Source organism: Cydia pomonella, chromosome 27 (assembly GCF_033807575.1).
Source record: "Cydia pomonella isolate Wapato2018A chromosome 27, ilCydPomo1, whole genome shotgun sequence".
Classification (NCBI taxonomy): domain Eukaryota; kingdom Metazoa; phylum Arthropoda; class Insecta; order Lepidoptera; family Tortricidae; genus Cydia; species Cydia pomonella.
In genome coordinates, this window is record NC_084729.1 from 8,905,481 (window position 1) to 8,928,923 (window position 23,443).

General features: G+C 42.4%; 1 protein-coding gene across 1 annotated transcript in view; it reads left to right on the forward strand.

The window, feature by feature from the left end:
• LOC133532622 (colorectal mutant cancer protein) overlaps positions 1-23,443 on the forward strand; it is a 50,458-nt gene that overhangs the window by 13,559 nt on the left and 13,456 nt on the right. The window contains exons 2-10 of the mRNA XM_061871374.1: positions 5,053-5,607; positions 11,767-11,983; positions 13,164-13,234; positions 17,518-17,610; positions 18,712-18,803; positions 20,252-20,420; positions 21,478-21,568; positions 21,691-21,802; positions 22,723-22,858. Of these exons, the coding sequence (XP_061727358.1) occupies positions 5,083-5,607; positions 11,767-11,983; positions 13,164-13,234; positions 17,518-17,610; positions 18,712-18,803; positions 20,252-20,420; positions 21,478-21,568; positions 21,691-21,802; positions 22,723-22,858 (1,506 nt within the window). The 5' untranslated portion in view covers positions 5,053-5,082. The remainder of the gene's footprint in view (positions 1-5,052; positions 5,608-11,766; positions 11,984-13,163; positions 13,235-17,517; positions 17,611-18,711; positions 18,804-20,251; positions 20,421-21,477; positions 21,569-21,690; positions 21,803-22,722; positions 22,859-23,443) is intronic.

Sequence of the window (23,443 nt, forward strand, 5' to 3'; positions counted from 1 at the left end):
AGTCAGTTTGTTTTAGCTATTTGAGTACACCGTGGGCTTGAGTAACCCGACAGATTTTACCCACGCATTCCTGCAGTGGCAGCATGGTTAAATTTTTATCGCTTGTCACTATGCCCGTCACTTTCGCACTTATATACTTGTTAGAACGTGAAGAGCCGACCGTCTTAGCCCTACGGATATGATGGTCGTTCTTGTCTACGTGGCAAAACGGTGTGTGTTCAATTCCGCAGAAAGTGACGCTTATTCTATCACGTGCATAAAGCCATCCATAATATGCCTGCTGAGGCCATAAGGAGCAAAATGTTAATGACTTTTAGTCGAATTCGGCAAACAATATAAGTAATTGTGTTTTCTGCTCACGACACGTTAATTTCTTTTTACACCTTGGCGAAGACAAAACATTACAACGAATATGTAGATAAGTTTTGCGATTTCCTTTAAAACTTTAATGTCTGTCAGTCATGTCTAAAGGAAGTCACATTGTGGCAGCATCGCAGATCGCAGCAAAAAAGTCGTTTTTACAAAAAAAAAATCAAAACAAAGACCTAACTAATTTTAAAAAACTTGGTCTCTAATAAACCACCTTTAAAATCTGTCGGGTTATTCGAGCCCACGGTGTATTTTTGAATTGCTATCGGGAAGCACCATTTGGTGAAGTGGAACTACCGATGAAGACCATAAATGGCATTTTAAAACCTAATTGCAGTCTTTTTTTTTATTGCTCTACACTATGTTACACCGATGAAGACCATAAATGGCATTTTAAAACCTAATTGCAGTCTTTTTTTTAATTGCTCTACACTATGTTATACATTTTCCCTCAGCATTAAGGAAACTACTTCATATAAACTAGCCATAAAAGTACCTAATCATATCTGTCGGTCAGTTATTCCTGTCCTGTAGGCTGTAGGCTTAGAATAGGAACACCGTGGCTGTAAATATCTCACCCAGGAGATAGGCTACCCGACTTTACCTAGTAGTATGTACTAACAAACCTTAGTAAATATAAATATTATAGGACAATTCTTACACAGATTGACTAAGTCCCACGGTAAGCTCAAGAAGGCTTGTGTTGTGGGTACTCAGACAACGATATATGTATATACAAATACACATAGTTTTGTGCTCCTGCCGGTGAGTAAGGTTGCCAGAGCTCAACGAGGGGGGGGGGGGGGGGGGGGTCGGCAACGCGCATGTTATTCCTCTGCAGTTGCAGGTGTACATAGGCTACGGAGACTGCTTACCATCAGGCGGGCCGTATGTTTGTTTGCTACCGACGTGCTACCGACGTAGTATAAATAAAAAAACAGAAAATACCCATGATTCTGAAACAAATATCTGTGCTCATCACACAAATAAATGCCCTTACCGGGGTAGGACCATAGGCTTCATAGGCAGAGTCGGCAACGCGCATGTAACTCCCCTGCAGTTGCAGGCGTACATAGGTTACGGAGACTGCTTACCATCTGGCGGGCCGTATGCTTGTTTGCTACTGACATACTATTAAAAAAACCAGAAAACGCCCATGACTCCTTAACAAATATCTGTGCTCCTCACACAAATAAATGCCTTTAACGGGATTCGAACCAGGACCATAGGCTTCATAGGCAGAGTCGCTGCGTCGACCGTCCAAGTTGCGTCTTCATTAGGCCAATTAATTTCTGTAAAAATCAGTATACTTATTAATACTCGTAGTGTTGTCCTACTGATTCCCCAAGTTTTGGTCTTTGTCACATAGTTTTATTGTTTTTTTTTTCTTATTCAATTCAATTCAATAATTTTAATTCAGAAAATAAATTCCATACATTAAAATACAATATAAATTAAGATAAAAATTTAAATTAAGTATGTTAGTAACAATGGGTAAATCCTTAAGAAACTATGTTAGTAATAAATTGGCCTAAAAAATATACATATATTATATATATATAATAAATAACTATGTTATGTATAATAAATATATATACAGTAGAATTCATTTATAACGACGTCGCTTATAACGACTAACCGTTTTTAGCGTCGATATTATTTACTCAAGTTCGGTTTAATACATAATTACATACATATGTAAATAGTATCCGTTTTATACGTCATCCGGTTAGTACGACATAATATCGCCGGTCCCTTGAAGGTCGTTATATCCGGATTCTACTGTAATAACTATGTTAGTAATAAATTGGCCTAAAATATATAAAGCCTTATGGTGGCCACATTTTTCCGGGTAAAGAGGGATGGGTAGTCTATCTGTCTCGCGCGCGAGATATGCTCCTGTGCTAAGCCTATCTACTCGTGAACACAACACACCTTGTAGACAAAACAGTCGTGACGTGTTACAATAGACGTTATCTTGGATTCGCTAAGCCAATAAGCATTGTTTAATGTCATATGAAGTTGCTTTAAGGTTAAAAGCCTCACGGTTACTTGCTTGTACATGGAGCGGTATTCCAAAAAACGTGCTCATAGAAAAAGTCTCCTTATTCTTATTATGCATTTGTTTTGTTTTACACTTACGTCCTGTACCCCTAGTGTACATTTATTTGATAGCGTGTCGTAACGTACGCGTTTGCGTTAAGTCTCATTTTGTATGGGATTTTGAGTTCCCAAAACGTCCCGCTTGGCGCGCTGTTTCTAAATACTATACAAAATGAGACTTAACGCAAACGCGTACCTACGTCACGTTACGCTATCGAATAAATTTACACTAGGGGTTCTGTTTTACAATATCCAAGTAAAGTATTAGATAGCTAACTAACAAATAACTGCCGGATAAAACATCCTACGAAAAAAATTATTATTTTTTAATTGAAGTGCTCACTCCATCCATACAACGGTTTTGTTACCAAAAATACTATTATTTTCGTAGTCTACATCTAGCGTCAAGTAGCGGAACTCTCAGTACTGCTACTCGACAATAGATGTCGCGGCAAACAAAAAGTCTGATGCTCAACGATTATCCGCTAATATTGTAACTAACCGGAACTCAATTTTTAACTCCTACGCTTACTCTGGAATATAATATTTGCCGAAAATATTTGAGCATTAGACTTTTTGTTTGCCGCGACATCTATGGTCGAGTAGCAGTACTGAGAGCTCCGCTACTTGACTATAGATGTAGACTACGAAAATAATAGTATTTTTGGTAACAAAACCGTTGTACGGAGTGAGCACTCTTGGTTTTCTTAATTCTCTTTGATATAGGCGATAGGCACTCGAGCCCTGCGGACGCGATATCGCGTTGGCAGAAAAGTTACCAAGTCCCACGGCCCTTTTTATCGAAAATCGCATACCGTAAAACTACACAACTATAGTCCAATACTGCAACTATGGCCCACAAGTTCGAAAGGAAATTAAGTATCTATACCAATGTTCCTTTTGGTTTACTCCTAGTTTTACCTTCTATTTATAAACATACTTTGCCTTAGAACTACAAAAATATAGTAAAATACACACCTGAACGAGAAAAATTGAGTTTATTTGTGGACCATAGTTGGGAGCTTTGGACTATAGTTGGGGGGTTTTACGGTACCTGATTTCATACAAAATGAATGAAAAACAAAAATCCGCGGGACTTGGAGGTTGTTGAGCTTGGTTATGGCACTCGATGGGTTGATATCTGCACGTTAAGTCGTTCTCGAGAATAAGGACCGTGCGGAATTAAGTCTTTAAGCATGTTATTCTACCTTTGGCTGAATCTCGAGTAATTTATCCTTTATGTTTCGCTTATCTTTATCGACTTCTCAATTTCGTACATAAAACAAGAGTATCGTGCAAGCGTGCAACTTCGCAAGTTATACGACGAAGACGTGTCTAGTCTAATGTAAGAAATATTCAAATGTCTAGATTGTATTCTGCGTAAGCAGCATTCTAGATATGTGGGAATATGCATACCTACTTTGAATTTCATAACGTCATAACGGTATTCTACTACGTCTACGTTTTCTTGTAAATCGTTATAGATTTTTTTTTGTCGTCGTTCCACAATGAAAAATCGAAAAAAAAAACATTTTGTATGAAGGGTCCATCAAAATGGAACTATATGGAACTATTTTGTCGATTCAGTAATTGGAAATTTTTCAAAATTACAACCAAAAATTGTGATATAGTTATGCTCCTGCCGCTGACTGTACTTACTGAGCTATAAGAGTAATAAAATGGCGGTTGCAAACGTGCGCCATCTAGTTAATGACACTTGTAGTTGTAGTTCTTTGCGTTAGGAGTTGGATGAAGCTATTTGCTCTACAAGCGTTGTATCCATATACCTTTTAAGCTTCACTACTGCACGTTTGTAAGTTATTTATTTAGTTTGGCTGGGAATTTTCCGTAAAAACAACTTCCATTGTGCCTATTTTGCGTGAAACGAGGTAGCGCTACTCTAACCACCCCAGCTCCTCCACGAATCCTAGCAGTTCAGGTTGCTAACTGCCTCCTTTAGTGTGCACGGAGTCCCTAGGTATTTGCTCCTGTATACTTCTACCTGTTTACAGTCTAGGAGAATAAGTTTTGTTGTTTCCTCTTCTTCCATGCACGCTCTGCACATAGGGCTGTCAGTTTTGCCCATATTTGTTTGTAGGTACTCAACTGGCCAATTTAACTGTCATTTTAGAATCTGGGATATACAAACAGCTCGTACACGTGTAAGTCAAAAAAAATATTGACCTATTTTACGTATATTCAGACTATTCTTCCATCATTTGGCGTTACCTCAGAATTTAATAAAATTCACCAAAAACTATCGCGGTACACCAATACTCATCTAAACGAACCAAGCTAACTCTACATAGCAATGTGACAAAGTCTAAAACTGTCATCATTAGGGTCAAATCTCTATGAAAATATGACGTTCATAATGTCAGTCCCTTACTTTGTTTTGTAGTCGCCATCTGATATATCGGAGCAGTCAAGGTGCTATGTGTGTATAAATATCTGAACACGCCTCTATGTGAAGGTGTTAAGAGCGCGTGTTCAGATATTTGTGAACACATTGGCCGCTCCAATATATCTAATGGCGACTGTACAAGCCTGCAAAGTTAACTTAAACCGACATTACAACAGGCAAACATGTAAATCGATCCAAGTGCCAAAATGACTCTAAATCTAACTGGAAACCGAACCGTGGAACCGCGTTCCACGGCCTACTACTACGCGGACATCGAGCGTCTCAAACGGAAAAACCAGAACGGAACTCCGCACATCACTGCCGACGAAGAACCGAGGAACCCTGACGAGCTCAGCGAGTATGTGGAGTCTAATGAAGTGGTCAACGAAGGAGCCAAAGTGGAAGTACCTCCATTGCGAGACAGACAGTACAGTTTACCTGAATACACTACACCTGAAGCTTGCAGACCTGAGGAGACTTATTCTACAGCAGGCACATTTCCCATGCCAGAGCCTAAAGAGAAGGAACCATTGCTAGCCGAGCTGGAACTTGTTGGTCGACTGCCATTAAGCCAATTGGATAGTGGATCTGGAGTCAGGAGGAGTAGGAGCTGGTATCTCTGCTGTCCCAATGTGGCGGATGAGGAGGTCTCGAGGGAGTCTTCTTGGCGGTACTCGAGTCTACGGCCGGTCACGGCGCCTCCGATGGGAAGGAATGGAATCAATTTTATGGTACGTTCTTAACAAGGACCTTTATTTAAGTTGGATGAATGTTTTGAGGTACGAAATATTGAGCTTGCATGACGTCACACTCATATTGTATTTCTGTTGAGTGATGATCTTCGAGTCCGCAGCAAGCTTGGAGGCTTGCCAAACGGAGTTTCGGTATCATTTTAAAACTACGTGTTGGATTATAATGAAACTTTGCACATACAGTGACACGAGGTGAAACAAGTTTTTTATAAAAAAACATAAATTCGCCGTATTCTGTAACGATGGTATATGAAGCTACATAATATACTTACAGGCATAGATATACCTTATCCTATTGTAAGTAAAAAGTTTAAAATCAGAGCGTAGCTAGTAGTTTTAAAATAAGAGCGTAACTACGTTTGTATGGAGAACCGAGCTTGCTGCGGATTCTTAAATGTTGCTCGAATTTGGTATTTGTAGATATGAAAGATCCGAGATTACACTGATGTCAAAAGATCAGCTCTCTGGTGATGGAGACTGGAGGTACCTATAGGAATTAGGTGTTGAAACAACGCAACCTAATTGAGCTTGAATATTATCAACAAAATCAACAAAATGTATTAATTTTACACTCACAAACTAATTAAACGTCAAAATGGCGGTTTTTTTTATTCAGAGACAAACTAGAGTCGGGGCCGACTGCCATATCGTTCGATATCAAGTATATGGAAGGTAGAGGCACGGAACAGAAACACCTTAGGCAGAATTGTTGCAAAAGTGTCCAGCTGTCAGCTATAAATAATAGTTCCAAATCTCTCCAGAGTAGCGCTAGAGTACTAAGAACCTAGGCGTTATTGACGGAGTGAAGTGCGCTGTCTATGATTAGATTTTTTCTCAAGTATTCTAGGTATTGGTAGCGCCACCTATTTATGGTTTTTTGTCGGACACTTTTTGGTATATGGAGATTTTTCCTTCCGTAATCAAGTAACATGCGAAATTTGGAAGGTGGAGCAAAGGAATACAATCTCCATGTACCAAAAAGTGTCCGTCAAAAAACCTTAAATAGGTGGCGCTACAATACCTAGAATATTAAGAAAAAAAAATCAAATCATAGACAGCGCACTTCACTTCGTCAATAACGCCTAGGTTCTTAGCTACTCTAGCCCTTTACGACCGGTTCGATATAATTATGCAAATTACTTTTAAAAAATCCTGCCCGCAAGTAAATTGTCTTTTCGAGCTCAGACCTATTCCGATCGAATCTGCAGACATTAGCGACACGTTTCAGTACTAAATACCGCAGGTCAGTAGGATCAGTCCGTCGCGAGACTGCTTTGAAGATGGTGGCATTTTTTGATGGGAGCAGTGGCACACGTAAGTTCTTAATTTTGTATAATTTTGGTATCAAACTTGTTATTTAACACTTAATTATTACAGTAAAAGAGTTATGTGTGTTTATTTATCACAAATTAGAGTAACAATAAGTTATTAAGGGGAAACTACATGCTCGTAAAAAAGAAGTGCACGAATTTGTGGGTTCGGCCGTAGCCCGTAAATCGATGGTCATAACTATTTGCAAGTTTTTGTCTATCCGGCTTCTGCGCAGAAAATCAAATCAAAATAAATAGTCATATGTTTGATAGTTTTATAATACTTTTCGTTTTGTAATGTTAGATTTATGTTTTTTTTAAGCGTCCATTAAGAGGCAAAAAATTCCTTGAAATTTTGTGCAATAATGATACGAGTATATCACATATTGAGGAATTATACGATGACCTCGAAGAATTCCCTTATTCGCTTTTTGAATGAATTGAAAACGAAATCAAAGAATCAACGACGAATACGATGAGATGTACCTAAAGATCTGCTGATTGTGACAGACCCAGTGTCACTAGTTAGGAGGAAAGACAACAAATATGTTTTCCTACTGTCTAACTGCTCGGGAACGATCAGCATTAAGGTTGTCAAGAGATGGGAGATAAAGATTCGGTCATACGTGTATGTTACAGCTTCAGAGAAAGTTATGAACTAATAAACCCATGGGAGACCTTTTTTTAAACAAGGAGATGGACACTGAAACTAAATTCTTTCTTTCTTTTTACATGTGAATGAATCAGTATTCATTTTATGGATATTCGCTTGATTGTGATGCCATAGGCCGTCCTAGGTGCGAAATACTGGATTTACTCGATTTTCGCTTCAAAATCTTAGAAATGTTGGTTAAACCACCAAGAAAACGACGTAGTGAAGCATGTCTGAGGCGTCTGAGTGATGTTTCAGATGATGCTTCAATTTGACGATACCAAATCTCCAAGAGCCCGCCAATTTCAGACTGCTTCAGACTACTTCAGCAGGGCTATTACTCGTTGTATTAAATGCAACGTGTTCGTTACACGTCAAAATAATTTTTTCAAGCATTTCCTTTAGATGTACTGAATTGAGAGTACTTTACAATTGTTGATTATTGTTTTTAATCATTCTTTAATCGTTAAGATGTTGATTCTTAAAGAAAATTGTGATAATTATGCTAAATTGAATACTGATTACTTCATATGCTATGCATGTGCAGCATACACATGCATTGTTCTGTAAAATGTTGCGTTTTAGTCATATTATTTTACAAAACTCAATGAATTTGCACGTTCGTGCATTTCCAGATAGTTCCTGAACGTCACTTTCGTGCACGCGATTTTTTTTATGATAAAGGACACTAGGATTTTTTTAAACATTTTATACGCGTATTTTATAACAATTAAAAACGGTTCACATGCATTTTTTATGAATCTTTGCAAAATATTTTTCCCGGCCGTAAAGGGCTAGCGCTACTCTGGAGAGATTTGGAACTATTATTTATAGCTGACAGCTGGACACTTTTGCAACAGTTCTGCCTATGGAGATTGTATTCCTCCCATAATACGAATTTGTCAAAATTGTTCGCAACGGACACTTCATTACGACTGATATTAGAATAGAGGCCAAATCAAATTTCTTTGTTTCTCGGAGATGTTCTAAATTTGAATGTAATGTTTTTGTTTTAATTAAGGTATCATCGGTTATCGCTCAATAAAGTAGTTAAAACTACGATGCACCTACAGATACAGGTTTGTGAATATAGGCGGTCAGTTCAGTTTATTTTTTCTGAATATATTACAGAGAGGTTATGATATAGATATAGATAAAAGCTTAAAATGTTGACAAAAAGCTTATTAGGTCTGTTGAAGCAAATTAATTAAATCGTCTATAGAGTCCCATAGAAGTCGAAATCGAAGAAGCAATCAATTTCTTTGTTGAAATTTCCTTATTCTTACGAAACCTAATTTGTCCTTTTTTGCAAGAAAGACAAATAATATAAGATTAGTTCCACACACGAGGGTTTCTTTTGCTCGGCCGTCACGCCTGATTAGAGCTCCCTTAATGACAAGCGGACGTTAATGAACGGCTCTTGCGTAGACTACACTCTACTGGATCCCGCATCAGAGTACGCTGTGCTCCTCACGTACTTATAGTCGACGAAACGTATGGACAATAGTCATGAATTAACCCGTATCATAGACTAATAATACATAGAAGGCTAATCCCCTTGACATGCTTGTAACCAAAATGCTGCTTATTTTCTTGGTCGACATGACGACATCAGATCTCGACCAGATTCTAGCGTCAAGTAGCGGATTTTTCAGTACCGCTACTTGACACTAGATGTCACGAGTATCGCATCAAATGAAAAGTGTAGGTATTGCTTAATAATTTACAACTAATATTACAAGCGGAACCAGTTGAAAATTAAGTTCCGGTTATAGCAATGTGTCGAATTGGATCTCGCGCCGCCGTGTAAATAGGGCTTAAGGATAAATTCATAATTGTCAAATATTAGTTTACGTTGCGCCGACTACAGGCGTGTTGAAAAAAATAAGATCTACAAAAGAGATTACATTAACTTTTGCATGTAATGTAGGTGTAGCTTATAGTGTATTTTATGCGTTCATGAGCTAGCGTGCAGAAATATGTGACCTAATCTTATTTGTAGAGCCACAAAAATCTGACATATATATTTTTGCATGCTTCGTTGTGCAAGATATGTTTGCAGGTGAGTCGGGTTCAGGTGACTGTACTGGCATCTGTCGTACCCACGGTCTGATGTGATCTGACGCAGCCGTTTCCACGCCCAATGTGTTGACAGAAATGACAAACACGTCAGATCTGTCATGTCAGTATCAATGCGCATCAGATGAATGTAAATCTAACGTTGTTAAATATTTAACACCGATACCGTTCTGTTAATCTGGATTCCGGTACATACATCCAACCTCCCAAACAGATTTTTTATATACTACGTTGGTGGCAAACAAGAATACGGCCCGCCTGATGATAAGCAGTCTCTGCAACTCACAGAGGGGTGTCACATGCGCGTTGCCGACCCTAAAACTCCCCACCCTCGTTGAGCTCCCCTCCTGAAGGTATGCAAGCATGATAAAGAAAATATCAAATAAAATAAATGTAGTTCCTTTTTTGTTCCTTTTGTATTCTCTTTTATTTTTTTCTGTTACATCGTGATTTTCTTTTCTTTTATTAAAAAAATAAATCATCATGTTCATATTTTAGACAAATATATTTTTTTTCTTAACCCACTCCCGCGGTCAGATTACTATATAACGGCGTGTATTGTCATTTAAGACAGATTAAACGTATTATACTCAAGATCAGATAGTTTTTTGACGCCTCACATCACACTCTATCCTGTGGGAATAAATCTATGGTGGCTCCTAATACGGAGACTTACGCGCTGTTGGCTCCGGGGCACTGACCGTACAATCCTTGATGAGCCTAACCTAACCTGACAATAGTGGCGATAATCAATTGAAGTACTTAAATACTAATACATTACGTTTTGGTATGTGACACGTGAGTGTGTAATGCAAGTTACAAGTTTTTTTGAAATTTATTGAATAAACATGATGGATGTTCCTGATGGAAGTTGGACAGTCCTTAAGAACCGTGAGATTGAAGACCTAGTGGCTGAACCTAATATCATGGGAGAAAGTAAAGCCCACAGACTCCGTTGGTTGGGCCACCTTGAGAGAATGGACGAAGATCGGAACGTAAAAAGAGCGTACCTGGGTCGCCTAGCAGGAGGACGTCCTATCGGACGCCCTAGGTATCGCTGGAGCGACATGGTGGAGGCGGATCTGCGCGAGCTTCGAGTCGACAATTGGCGACAGGTCGCACAGGACCGAGAAAAGTGGCGCTGTCTTGTGTCGGAGGCCAAGTCTCATTTTGGCTCGCTCTTCTTCTTCTCTCGTGTCGAGGTTCCCCTAAACAGTGGATGCCCAGAAAGCAGCGGTACTGACAGCCCGGACTGTGGCATCTCTCAGGTCAGATTCAGAGCACGAGTGCGGGCACGCGGGGCAATCCAGCAGGTGCGCCATGGTTTGTGGTGCAGTGTCGCAAGCACATTGAATAGAGTGGCCACGAAGTGGCGATCTGGGCCTCCGACACCAAAGACCGCTATGCTGCTCTGTCCTAAGCCTTTTCTTTACAGTCGACGGCGCAGAGTTCGATAAGGTCTTTTTGCACTTCGTCTCCAGTCTGCGTCTGCCAGTGTTCACAGTCTGCGGCCATTTCGAATTCCAAAGTACGCCCTCCAGACTGCACGATCTTCTCCCATCCGGACTACGTAATACCTATAGGTGTCGCTATATTTAGGGCATATGTAATTGTGTAGGGATCTAAAACCTGTGGCTCTAGTGAATAAGGGATAAGATCGATCAGGTTAAATGCCACTACATGGAATTATTTCGGCTGTTTGAGTTCTTTCTTTAAACAGCGTGAATTACAAGGGCTCCCGTTATCTAGTGTTAATTACTGAGCTACTTGGTAAAATGTAACACAGAGGGCGTTCGGACCAATTGTATTAATAGATGCAACAACCCCATAGTCGCATTTACAAGTCTCGCGTAGCTGAGATGGTAAATCGTGCAAGTGTCATGTGGAACTTATACCCTTTTTCATCTGAGATGCACGAGACTTGTAAATGTACCTAGAGCCACAGTCGTGTACTATGAAATTGCAGAAACGTCAGTTATTTTGGGCTGTCTAAAGTGACTATATTTACCTTTTTGCCTTACCGTTTTTTGCTTTGAGATTTAAATGTATATTTCTCAATCATTGTCAAAATCTGACCATATCCCTTTATCTTTCCAGGTAACAACTCAAAGCAGCGGGCAACACGACGCGACCACCCTACGCTGCGAGCGCGACGCACTCGCCCGGGCGCTGTCAGCGGAGCGGGCGCGGGCCGCCGCGGCCGCGAGAGCTCACGACGCGAGACTGGCTGAACTACATGGCGTCATAGCTGAGCTGGTCAGGAGGAGGGCGGCTGATAAACAGGCCAGGGCTATCCCCGAGGAAGAAGTATCAGGTAATTGGTTGTAATTTCTTGAAGCTTCTAATATTCAATATGACGTGCGCAAGCAGAATGGCCGTGCCGGAGTGGCGGTGCCGTCTTGGTCTTAGATATGAGCAATCTAACTGGTGTAATCACTGAAATTTGTATACATATACCTACTCTGGCAAGCCAAGTTTGTCAGTAGAAAAATGCACGAAATGATGCAAGACTGGCTGAACTACATGAGGGAATAGGTGAGCTGGTCAGGAGAGCGGCTGATAAACAGGCTAGGGCTATCACCGACGAAGAAGTATCAGGTAATTTCTTGAAGCTTCTAAGATAGCAGACGTCAATATGACGTGCGCAAGCAGAATGGCCGTGCCGGAATGGCGGTGCGTGATAGCAGACAGTGTCAATAGGACGTGCGCCAGCAGAATGGCCGTGCCGTCTGGGTCTTAGATACGAACAATCTAATTGGTGTAATCACTGAATACGTATTTTTATACATACACCTACTCTGGCAAGCCAACTTTGTCAGTGGAAAAATGCACGAAAGTAAGCAAGACTGGCTGAACTACATGGCTTTATTGCTCATAAACAGGAAGAAGTATCAAATAACACGCTGTTGGTTATTACGGTTAAAACGGGACCAATCTGTATATATATAGATTCAATCAAAAAAATGATTTTTGAAATCGGTCCAGAAATTACGGAGTTATGAACTAACAAACATTTAAAAAAAAAACAACCGAGTTGATAACCTCCTCCTTTTGAAATCTTGAAGTCCGTTAAAAATAAAAATACTTCCTTGATGTACTATTTCAAATGAAAAATACAAAATATTTTTCAAAATTGTATTTAAAATACTAATACAGAAAATGTCGACAATTTTGACTTACACCAAGGAGCCGAATAATCAAAAGGTGCTAATTTTAGCCTATTTCTGAGGGAAAGTGTCATATTTTGCTTTAAATATTAGACTTTTTGGGTGGCTTCATCCAAGGGCTGAACTGCTCTTTGGAACTTACATCGTACCGAAGCCAAATTATCGTTCATGTTCTATAATTATCGTACGCCTGGCAACACTGCCTCAAATCTGGAAAACTGCTGCAAACATCTAAAAATCGAAAATCGTCTGCTTCATCGCTTTTGTATATTCAAGCGATAGATGATAAATCATGATGTAAATGAATATTGTGACTTGTTGTTTCAGATGAGTGTGAGTCGACGACACAACCGGCGGGGGAACTGGATAACGACGCCGACCGGTCCAGGACAGACCTGGTATGTTACTGACGGTGTACCTACTTTCGTTTGGCCCAAATACTTTTCGCCAAATTTCACTTCCCAATAAACATATCGCAATAGTTTCATTTCCCAAACGAATCTTTAGCAAGTTTACACTTCGCATTTAATTTGTATGGTCAAATTATCATTTGCCATCATTTTACTTGGTCTAATTCTACTATGATAAAAACTTATTTAGCAAACTTTATAATGGTAAAACTTATATTCTAAAAAGATGTTTGATCAAATCGTAACTTCGCAAATTTGGCAAATAGGCATCTCTATTTAAATTTGTATTAATTTTATTTTAAATTTGTAATAATTAGCGGCGCTGTGCACTTTTTGTGATGGGGGAAAAATGTTAAACTCGCGACAGGTCAAGTGACCGACAGATTCGTCAGATTAAAATTCGTAAGACGGACACGTGACCTGATCGAAAAACTGTTACAATGTCACTGAAGCCAGTAGTTACATTTTTTATGTAATATAAATTGTCATGTTTGTGTACGAATCGCAATAAATGAATATTGTACTTTACCACATAAATGATAGTACTTTTATACTGATAATTAAACTAATTAAAGCAATTCGTGCAAAATTATTCCCTAACCATTCCAAAATATCAAAAATGCACAACGTTAATATTCAAGTTTTCACTTCTGCCGGCACTCCCGGAGTGCAACCCGTTGTTTTTTTGTTTTTATTTTTTATATCATTTCTCCTCAGATTCACGAGCTTTTTCCATTTTTACCGAGATAAAACTGTCCCCAATTGTTTTGTCTTCTATGACCATAACCTAACAGACAAATATAAATTGAGTGCTAATATGGTCTGCTCTTTATCATTTGTCACCATGCCACGTTCTAACAAGTATGTAAGTGCGAAAGTGACGGGCATAGTGATAAGCGATAAAAATGGAACCGTGCTGCCACTGCTGAACATCTTAATTCTTATGTATTATATGTTCTTCTAAATGAATTGAATTGGAAATGAATAAGCTGAGTAGCCTACAATGTGTGGTTGTTGGATGCATGGAAGTTAATATTCTGACTAGATATATGGAGAAGCGAAAAGTTATTTTCTGTCAAAGTAGTAACCGGAAGACGTCTATGGCGGAAATCAAGCGAGGTTTCGATTTCCGGTCCGACAGCGTGGCCCCAGGAAGCGAGCCTTAACGCGAAAACATGCGTCAATAACCATAATACAGCTATGTAGGTCACACTGTGTAACTATTGAGGCCGTGCGAAGTGCATGGTGGGGGTAAGTAAAGCTATCCCAGCGCATAAGGTGGTAAACATTAGAACTAACTGCGGATAGCGTCTTTAACATTTCGTACAAGTTATATGGCTCGAAATGAAACTTTAATTTACGATTACTCCTGAAATATTTATTTTAATTGTATGTTGTAAGGGACCATTGTAATCTGTATGAAATGCTTAATATAACTAACGTGTTCAATTTGATAATTATTAACACTGTATCCGTGTAAATAGCTTTGCAAATGCCACATATTATGTGAACTTTATCAGAAGTTAAGAATAGGTACAGTAAGTTATCCTTAAAAGATAGACATTCAACATCGCGGACTTTTTTGTAGACCCATGAAAGGGTACAACACCATCATACATTGTGTTGTTATAGCTCAAACAGATTAGGCAGCGTTTTCGATTAAAGCTCCTAGCCAGTGTGATTTTTTTCATTTCATTTCATTTAATCCATTCTTTTATCATGTTCATTAGTACATAAAGATCCGACAACTTCGTTATATTTCAACCAATTTACACAAAGCTGAGTCGGTCGGATGGTAAAAGACCAGATGGTTTGACCTTGGTGCCGTGGGAGAGGGGTAAGTGCCTTTTGTGGGATGCCACCTGCGTCAGTACGTTCGCCGCCACGCACCTTGGCCGCACTGTGCGATCGGCGGGAGCTGCTGCTGAGCAGGCGGCGTCCCTAAAGAGGGACAAGTACTCGGGGCTGGCAAGCTACTTGTTTGTTCCCCTTGCCGTGGAGACGTCAGGGTGCTGGTGCGCGGAGGCGAAATCTTTTCTTGGGGAACTGGGGCGGCGCTTGCAGGAAAGAGGTTTCGACCCCCGCTCCGGGTCGTTCCTAGCGCAAAGGTTGTCCATCGCGGTTCAACGCGGAAACGCAGCAAGCGTGATGGGCACCTTTGCGTTGGGAGCGACGCGGGGTGGGTTGTTTGACTAGGTTTTTTTTTTTTTTTTTAGTGGTTAGTTTAGGTTTAGTTTTATTTATAGTTAAGTTTATTTGTTAGTCCTTAAGTATTTTAATGATTGTATCTTTTTATTTAATAAGTATTGGAATAATAAATATTTTTAACGACTTATAAAAATTTACACAAAACCTTTACAAGTTATATACTTAAACCTTCCTCAAGAATCACTCTATTTATAGATGAAAGTCGTATGAAAATCCGTTCAGTAGTTTTTAGTTTTGGAGTAGTCTTATAAATAAATATTATAGGATATTATAGGACATTATTACACAAATTGACTAAGTCCCACAGTAAGCTCATTAAGGCTTGTGTTGAGGGTACTTAGACAACGATATATATAATATATATATAAATACTTAAATACATAGAAAACACCCATGACTCAGGAACAAATATCCATGCGCATCACACGAATAAATGCCCTTACCAGGATTTGAACCCGGAACCATCAGCTTCGTGGGCAGGGTCACTACCCACTAGGCCAAACCGGTCGTCATAAGATGTAGTAAATTTACGTTTTCCCCTATATTTGCGGCTGCAGGTTGCGTGACAGTCGTGCCCATAGCGAAAACGTCTACCAAAGATGTTGTTCGTCATTTTCTAAGAAATCAGAAAGAAATCAGAAATCATAGCATTTATTCGTGATAAACTATGACATACAAAAGTATTACAACATAACAAAAGGAAGAAACATAGAATAAATAAATAGTTTACCACGAAATGGTCCCGCCTCAGCATTAATGCTAACCCAAAAGTCAGCGCTGATCTTCCGGCGAGACCATTTGTTCTACTTGAATGTTGCTGAGTTTTGGAACAACCCCTTGCTATTCCTAATGCTTCTCGTATCTACAGATAGAACATTTTTTTTAATGCGTGCTAGTAAATGATTAAATAAACTTAAGAATTAAGGATATTGATATTTTCAATAGCAACATCCACACTGTGCAGCGTATCCTGATATAGTATCCTTAAATGAAAATGCCTTATTGAAATTGAAATTTCATTGTGTTGTGTTTTTTAGGGTTCGGTATCCAAAGGGTAAAACGGGACCCTATTACTAAGACTCCACTGTCCGTCCGTCTATCTGTCTGTTTGTCCGTCTGTCACCAGGCTGTATCTCATGAACCGTGATAGTTACAGACAGTTGAAATTTTCACAGACGATGTATTTCTGTTGCCGCTATAACAAGTATAACAACAAATACTAAAAATTATAGACAATGGCACGGAACCCTTAGTGCGGGAGTCCGGCTCGCACTTGGCCGGTTTTTTGAAGTGAAAACTTCTTTAGCGACGCTTCGCACTTTTTGTGATGACGAAAAAATGTTAAACTCGCGACAGGTCACGTGACCGACAGATTCGTCAGGTTGAAAATTCGTAAGACGGACACGTGACCTGATCGAAAAACTGTTACAATGCCACTGACGCCAGTAAATAAATTTTAATGTAATATAAATTGTTGTTTGTGTACGATATATTGTATTTTACCATATAAATGTTAGTACTTTTATACTGATAATTAAAGCAATTCGTGCAAAATTATTCCGTAACCATTCCAAAATTTCAAAATGCACAACGTTAATATTCAAGTTTTCACTTCTGCGGGCACTCCCGGAGTGCAACCTGTTGTTATTTTTTTTCTTTTTAATCTTCTTTAGTTAATTTCAATAAGAGTGGAGAAAATTAACTAGGAAAGCGGACCCTGGCGCTAGGCCGGGAAAGCGCTAGGTTGAAGAAGAGAAGTTAATTTCAAATAAAAAAATATTAGCTCTGGCTTTGGCGTAGGTAGGTTTTTGTTAATCTGTATTTACCGATGAGAACCTGTAATTGGCTTTTAGTATCATATTTTAAAACCTATGGACATATTAACAGCCGTTGGATCTCCGAAAAAAAAACTATTTTAAATATCACATTTTTATACACGCGCATGATGTGCGAGAAATAAGTATAATTACGCGCGTGCGATAGAGATAGGGACAGAGGGTTTAATGTACGAAATTCATTGTGCTTAGCGTCCTTACTTTACCACTGATTATTTTGTCATGCAGAATGACAGTTCGTCCCTGGTCAGTCCAGCCGAGCTACCGACGCCTCAGGAGAAGGTGGAACCAGAATCGGAGGCTTTCAAGCATGAGGTCCAAGTCAGGTGGGTTGCTTTAAGAGGGAACTATTAGTATACGTGATCGTTCATTCAAAAAGAGAAAACGTTTTTCTATTTCTAAACATTTTCCATTCTCCATGATTTTTAGGGTTCCGTACCAAAAAGGTACAAAAGGAACCCTTATATATGCGACTCTGTCCGTCCGTCTGTCAGTCTGTCTGTCACATCGCTAAATATCTCGAGAACCACTTAAGCTATCGATTTAAAATTTGGAATCGTTATGAACAACGCTAACCCAGACACATTGAGAGTATTTTATTTATATATTTTTTTTATTAATTATGAAATATGCTCAATATGAAGAGGGGGCCAAATTTCAGTCTAGTGACTAGGTCAAGTGGGGTATCATTTGGAAGAGCTCTAATTGTACATTCCAAATTTAATTTTTTTTCATAGAGAAAAAAAAATGATTTATGAAGATTAATGTGAAAAAAATACCGTTCCCAATATATAATGCTGAAGCGATCAACATCAACATCAAAGTGATTTGTTAAGATCTAGTTAGTGGTAATCGTTTTCTCCCGAAATGGAATTTCTTAGAAAAAGTACCGTTATGTAAAAGTGACCCTGTGTAAAAGTAACCCTACTAATGTAACACAAATATTGTGTATGTTTCAGGATAGAGAAGCCACAAGAGATGAGCTCGAGCGAGACTCACCCCGTGGACAACTGCGACACCAGCCTAGATCTCTCGGCCAGGGATTCAGAGATCTGTCTCAGCACGGCCAGGTAAGATACTGAACAAGATATGAGCTCGAGCGAGACTCACCCCGTGGACAACTGCGACACCAGCCTAGATCTCTCGGCCAGGGATTCAGAGATCTGTCTGAGCACGGCCAGGTAAGATACTGAACAAGAGATGAGCTCGAACGAGACTCACCCCGTGGACAACTGCGAGACCAGCCTAGATCTCTCGGCCAGGGATTCAGAGATCTGTCTCAGCACGGCCAGGTAAGATACTGAACAAGAGATGAGCTCGAGCGAGACTCACCCCGTGGACAACTGCGACACCAGCCTAGATCTCTCGGCCAGGGATTCAGAGATCTGTCTCAGCACGGCCAGGTAAGATACTGAACAAGAGATAAGCTCGAGCGAGACTCACCCCGTGGACAACTGCGACACCAGCCTAGATCTCTCGGCCAGGGATTCAGAGATCTGTCTCAGCACGGCCAGGTAAGATACTGAACAAGAGATGAGCTCGAGCGAGACTCACCCCGTGGACAACTGCGACACCAGCCTAGATCTCTTGGCCAGGGATTCGGAGATCTGTCTCAGCACGGCTAGGTAAGATACTGAACGGATTGAACTATTGTCGCAAGTTGGCAACTTGTCGGTAGAGAGAGAGTTTGTGTTATGGAAGGTAGAGGCAAAGAATAGAATCTCCATAGGCAGAACTGTTGCAAAAGTGTCCAGCTGTCAGCTATAAATATTGCATTGTGAATGCCATCTCGCTTTGTTTGGTAGGGCACAGCGCAGCGGATGTCATTCCAGATCTAGAGCAGAACCCAACTGGGGAAGTACCTCCACCTTACAGGAAACATCAGCCAAATAACACTAGACCCTACTCATAGTGTTGTGTTCCTGCCGGTGAGTAAGGTTGCCAGAGCTCAACGAGGGGGGGGGGGAGGGATTTATGGTCGGCAACGCGCATGGAACTCCCCTGGAGTTGCAGGCGTACATAGGCTGCTTACCATCAGGCGGGCTGTATGCTTGTTTGCCACCGACGTAGTATACAAAAAAAATATAAATTATAATAATTCCAAACCTCTCCAGAGTAGCGCTAGAGTAGCTAAGAACCTAGGCGTTATTGACGGAGTGAAGTGCGCTGTCTATGATTAGATTTTTTCTCAAGTATTCTAGGTATTGTAGCGCCACCTATTTATGGTTTTTTGTCGGACACTTTTTGGTACATGGAGATTCTATTCCTTAACTCATTATGGCATATGGCAATGGAATTAAGAGTCCGCAGCAAGCTCGGTTCTCCATACAAACGGATTTACGCTCTCATTCTAAAACGACTAGCTAGATTGCTCTGAAACTTTGTACTTACATTAGGATAAGGTATATCTTTGCCTGTAATTAGCTTATATAACTTCAGATACCGTAGTTAAAAAAATACAGCGAATTTAAGTTTTTCATACAAATCTTGTTTTCGTTCGGTTTATAAGCTGGGGCTATATAAACTAATTACAGGATATACCTCATATTATTGTATGTGCAAAGTTTTATAACAATCCAAGACGTTGTTTTAAAATGAGAAACGAAAAACAGTTTGTATGAGAAGGTGAAATTCAAAAGTGACAAACCTTCAAATTCCGTGACTGTGCCTACCTACCTACTTATTCTTTTACAGTACATATGGCGCTACTTTCCTGCACGCGTGCGTGAATGAGCACTTTCCGTGCATATGTCGAAACTTTAAAGAGCCATATGTACTGTAAAACGTTGTACGATACACGTGTATATAGGAAATTCGCAACTTGTGTCGATTTATAACACTCCCTTCGGTCGTGTTTTAATTTATCACAACTCGTTGCAAATTTCCTATTTTCTGCACTTGTATCGTAAATAACTATTACGGTTATGGTGCAATCCGCTCTTACTGATTTACTATTTTCCAGATGTTGCGGCTACACGCGTCCACACGCCAGCTCGGGGAGCTGCGAACGCGAGCACGGCTCGGCCGACGGAGCGCGGGTGTGTACGGCCTCGCCGCGCGACGAGCGCCGAGCCAAGATCGCGAGCAGGGTGCGACTGAGACGGACTGACGACGAAACCAGCCATGAGGAGGTGAGATAGCACGAGTGTGTACGGCCTCGCCGCGCGACGAGCGCCGAGCCAAGATCGCGAGCAGGGTGCGACTGAGACGGACTGACGACGAAACCAGCCATGAGGAGGTGAGATAGCACGAGTGTGTACGGCCTCGCCGCGCGACGAGCGCCGAGCCAAGATCGCGAGCAGGGTGCGACTGAGACGGACTGACGACGAAACCAGCCATGAGGAGGTGAGATAGCACGAGTGTGTACGGCCTCGCCGCGCGACGAGCGCCGAGCCAAGATCGCGAGCAGGGTGCGACTGAGACGGACTGACGACGAAACCAGCCATGAGGAGGTGAGATAGCACGAGTGTGTACGGCCTCGCCGCGCGACGAGCGCCGAGCCAAGATCGCGAGCAGGGTGCGACTGAGACGGACTGACGACGAAACCAGCCATGAGGAGGTGAGATAGCACGAGTGTGTACGGCCTCGCCGCGCGACGAGCGCCGAGCCAAGATCGCGAGCAGGGTGCGACTGAGACGGACTGACGACGAAACCAGCCATGAGGAGGTGAGATAGCACGAGTGTGTACGGCCTCGCCGCGCGACGAGCGCCGAGCCAAGATCGCGAGCAGGGTGCGACTGAGACGGACTGACGACGAAACCAGCCATGAGGAGGTGAGATAGCACGAGTGTGTACGGCCTCGCCGCGCGACGAGCGCCGAGCCAAGATCACAAGCAGGGTGCGACTGAGACGGACTGACGACGACACCAGCCATGAGGAGGTGAGATAGCACGAGTGTGCGCGAGTAGTAGCGTGAGTAGCGCGAGCACGGCTCCGCCTGGCTGACCATCAGAAGACAGTAGTTAACTGGTAAAATTGGTAACAGTGTACACAACATTAAAAATATCCTATTTTTTTATAATATGTGCATATACACGTCCGGGGATCGAACCCGGATCGTCGCTGCTACCACCTGTTTTTAAGGCTGTATGCCAACTGCGCCACTTATTCTCGAGAAAAAAATAACCAATATAGTCCAGCAACTTAACTGGATTAATAGCAGTAAAATCGATTATTATGATATTGCAGACGTGGTGTGCGGAGGCGGCGGAGAGGCTGGCGCTGGACGTGTGCGCGCAGGCCGGCCTGAGGGAGGCGCTGGTCGCGGCCAGCAACGATGGTCAGTTGGTTGTTTTTGAAATTAAATACAATCAAATTCGCAAAAAAAAAAAAAATATGATCATGGGTAGCACGACTAAACTAACGTAATTTTATAATAGTATGTATTTTTATGATGGTTAGGTTGCGCGTTGTCAGCGTCGGTGGCGGCGTGGCGAGCACGCTGTGCGCGGCTGGAGGCCGACGCGCGCGTGCTGCAGTGCGCGCTCAGCAGGGCCGCCGACACCGCGCACAGGTGAGACACTACACACACGGTACAGCGTCGGTGGCGGCGTGGCGAGCACGCTGTGCGCGGCTGGAGGCCGACGCGCGCGTGCTGCAGTGCGCGCTCAGCAGGGCCGCCGACACCGCGCACAGGTGAGACACTACACACACGGTACAGCGTCGGTGGCGGCGTGGCGAGCACGCTGTGCGCGGCTGGAGGCCGACGCGCGCGTGCTGCAGTGCGCGCTCAGCAGGGCCGCCGACACCGCGCACAGGTGAGACACTACACACACGGTACAGCGTCGGTGGCGGCGTGGCGAGCACGCTGTGCGCGGCTGGAGGCCGACGCGCGCGTGCTGCAGTGCGCGCTCAGCAGGGCCGCCGACACCGCGCACAGGTGAGACACTACACACACGGTACAGCGTCGGTGGCGGCGTGGCGAGCACGCTGTGCGCGGCTGGAGGCCGACGCGCGCGTGCTGCAGTGCGCGCTCAGCAGGGCCGCCGACACCGCGCACAGGTGAGACACTACACACACGGTACAGCGTCGGTGGCGGCGTGGCGAGCACGCTGTGCGCGGCTGGAGGCCGACGCGCGCGTGCTGCAGTGCGCGCTCAGCAGGGCCGCCGACACCGCGCACAGGTGAGACACTACACACACGGTACAGCGTCGGTGGCGGCGTGGCGAGCACGCTGTGCGCGGCTGGAGGCCGACGCGCGCGTGCTGCAGTGCGCGCTCAGCAGGGCCGCCGACACCGCGCACAGGTGAGACACTACACACACGGTACAGCGTCGGTGGCGGCGTGGCGAGCACGCTGTGCGCGGCTGGAGGCTCACTAGGACCGCCGACACTGCGCACTGGTCACTTACATTCTATATAAGGGCCACTAAAATTAATTTTACGCGAATAAGTCTCATAAATTCAGTTGTTGAATTAATGTATATATTTGCAGATTGTCCAGCGCGTGCGCGGTGCAGGAGTCGTCGTCGGTGGCGCTGTGCCTGGCGCTGCGCGCCGCCGACCGCGCGCTGGAGGCCTACGACGTGCTGCTGGCGCTGGCAGAGACTCTGCACACCCCACAAGAAGAGGTAATTCTACTCGTCGACTGTAGTGGTTGAATTAGGATTTCGTATACCAAGCTGTTATTGGGTACTTTTCATGTATGGGCTCCCAACTCTACTATAATATTCATTTCGAAACGATTTACTCAACTATAATGAAATGGACCGCAGCACAGCTCGCCGCGGTCGAGAGGACGAAACAAAACGATAGCTCAAATTATTTATTTATTTTAGGTTGTACAGTAGAAACAATTGCTTCATAAGTCATAAACGCACATGTGACACCCTTAATAGCAACATCCGTAGACTACGAAAACCGCTTACCATTGCTTGTTAGTCTTCATAGGCTACAGTGGCCAATATCGAGAAAGAACTATCTAGAAATTGAATTTAGCGCGGAGCAAGTACCAGGGCGTCATGAGTTACGAGGAGGTGTCGTTGACCACCCCGCCGGGTCCCGGCGGCCGGGGCGCGCACGGGTATGAAGGTATCGCGGCTGCTCGCGTACCTTAAATTGCTGTATACTTTTGGCTTGTTTACCTGTATGATTTTATTAGTTTTTCCTACTCCTGTAGGAACTGTTATCTGTCATTTATGCATTCATTAACACGA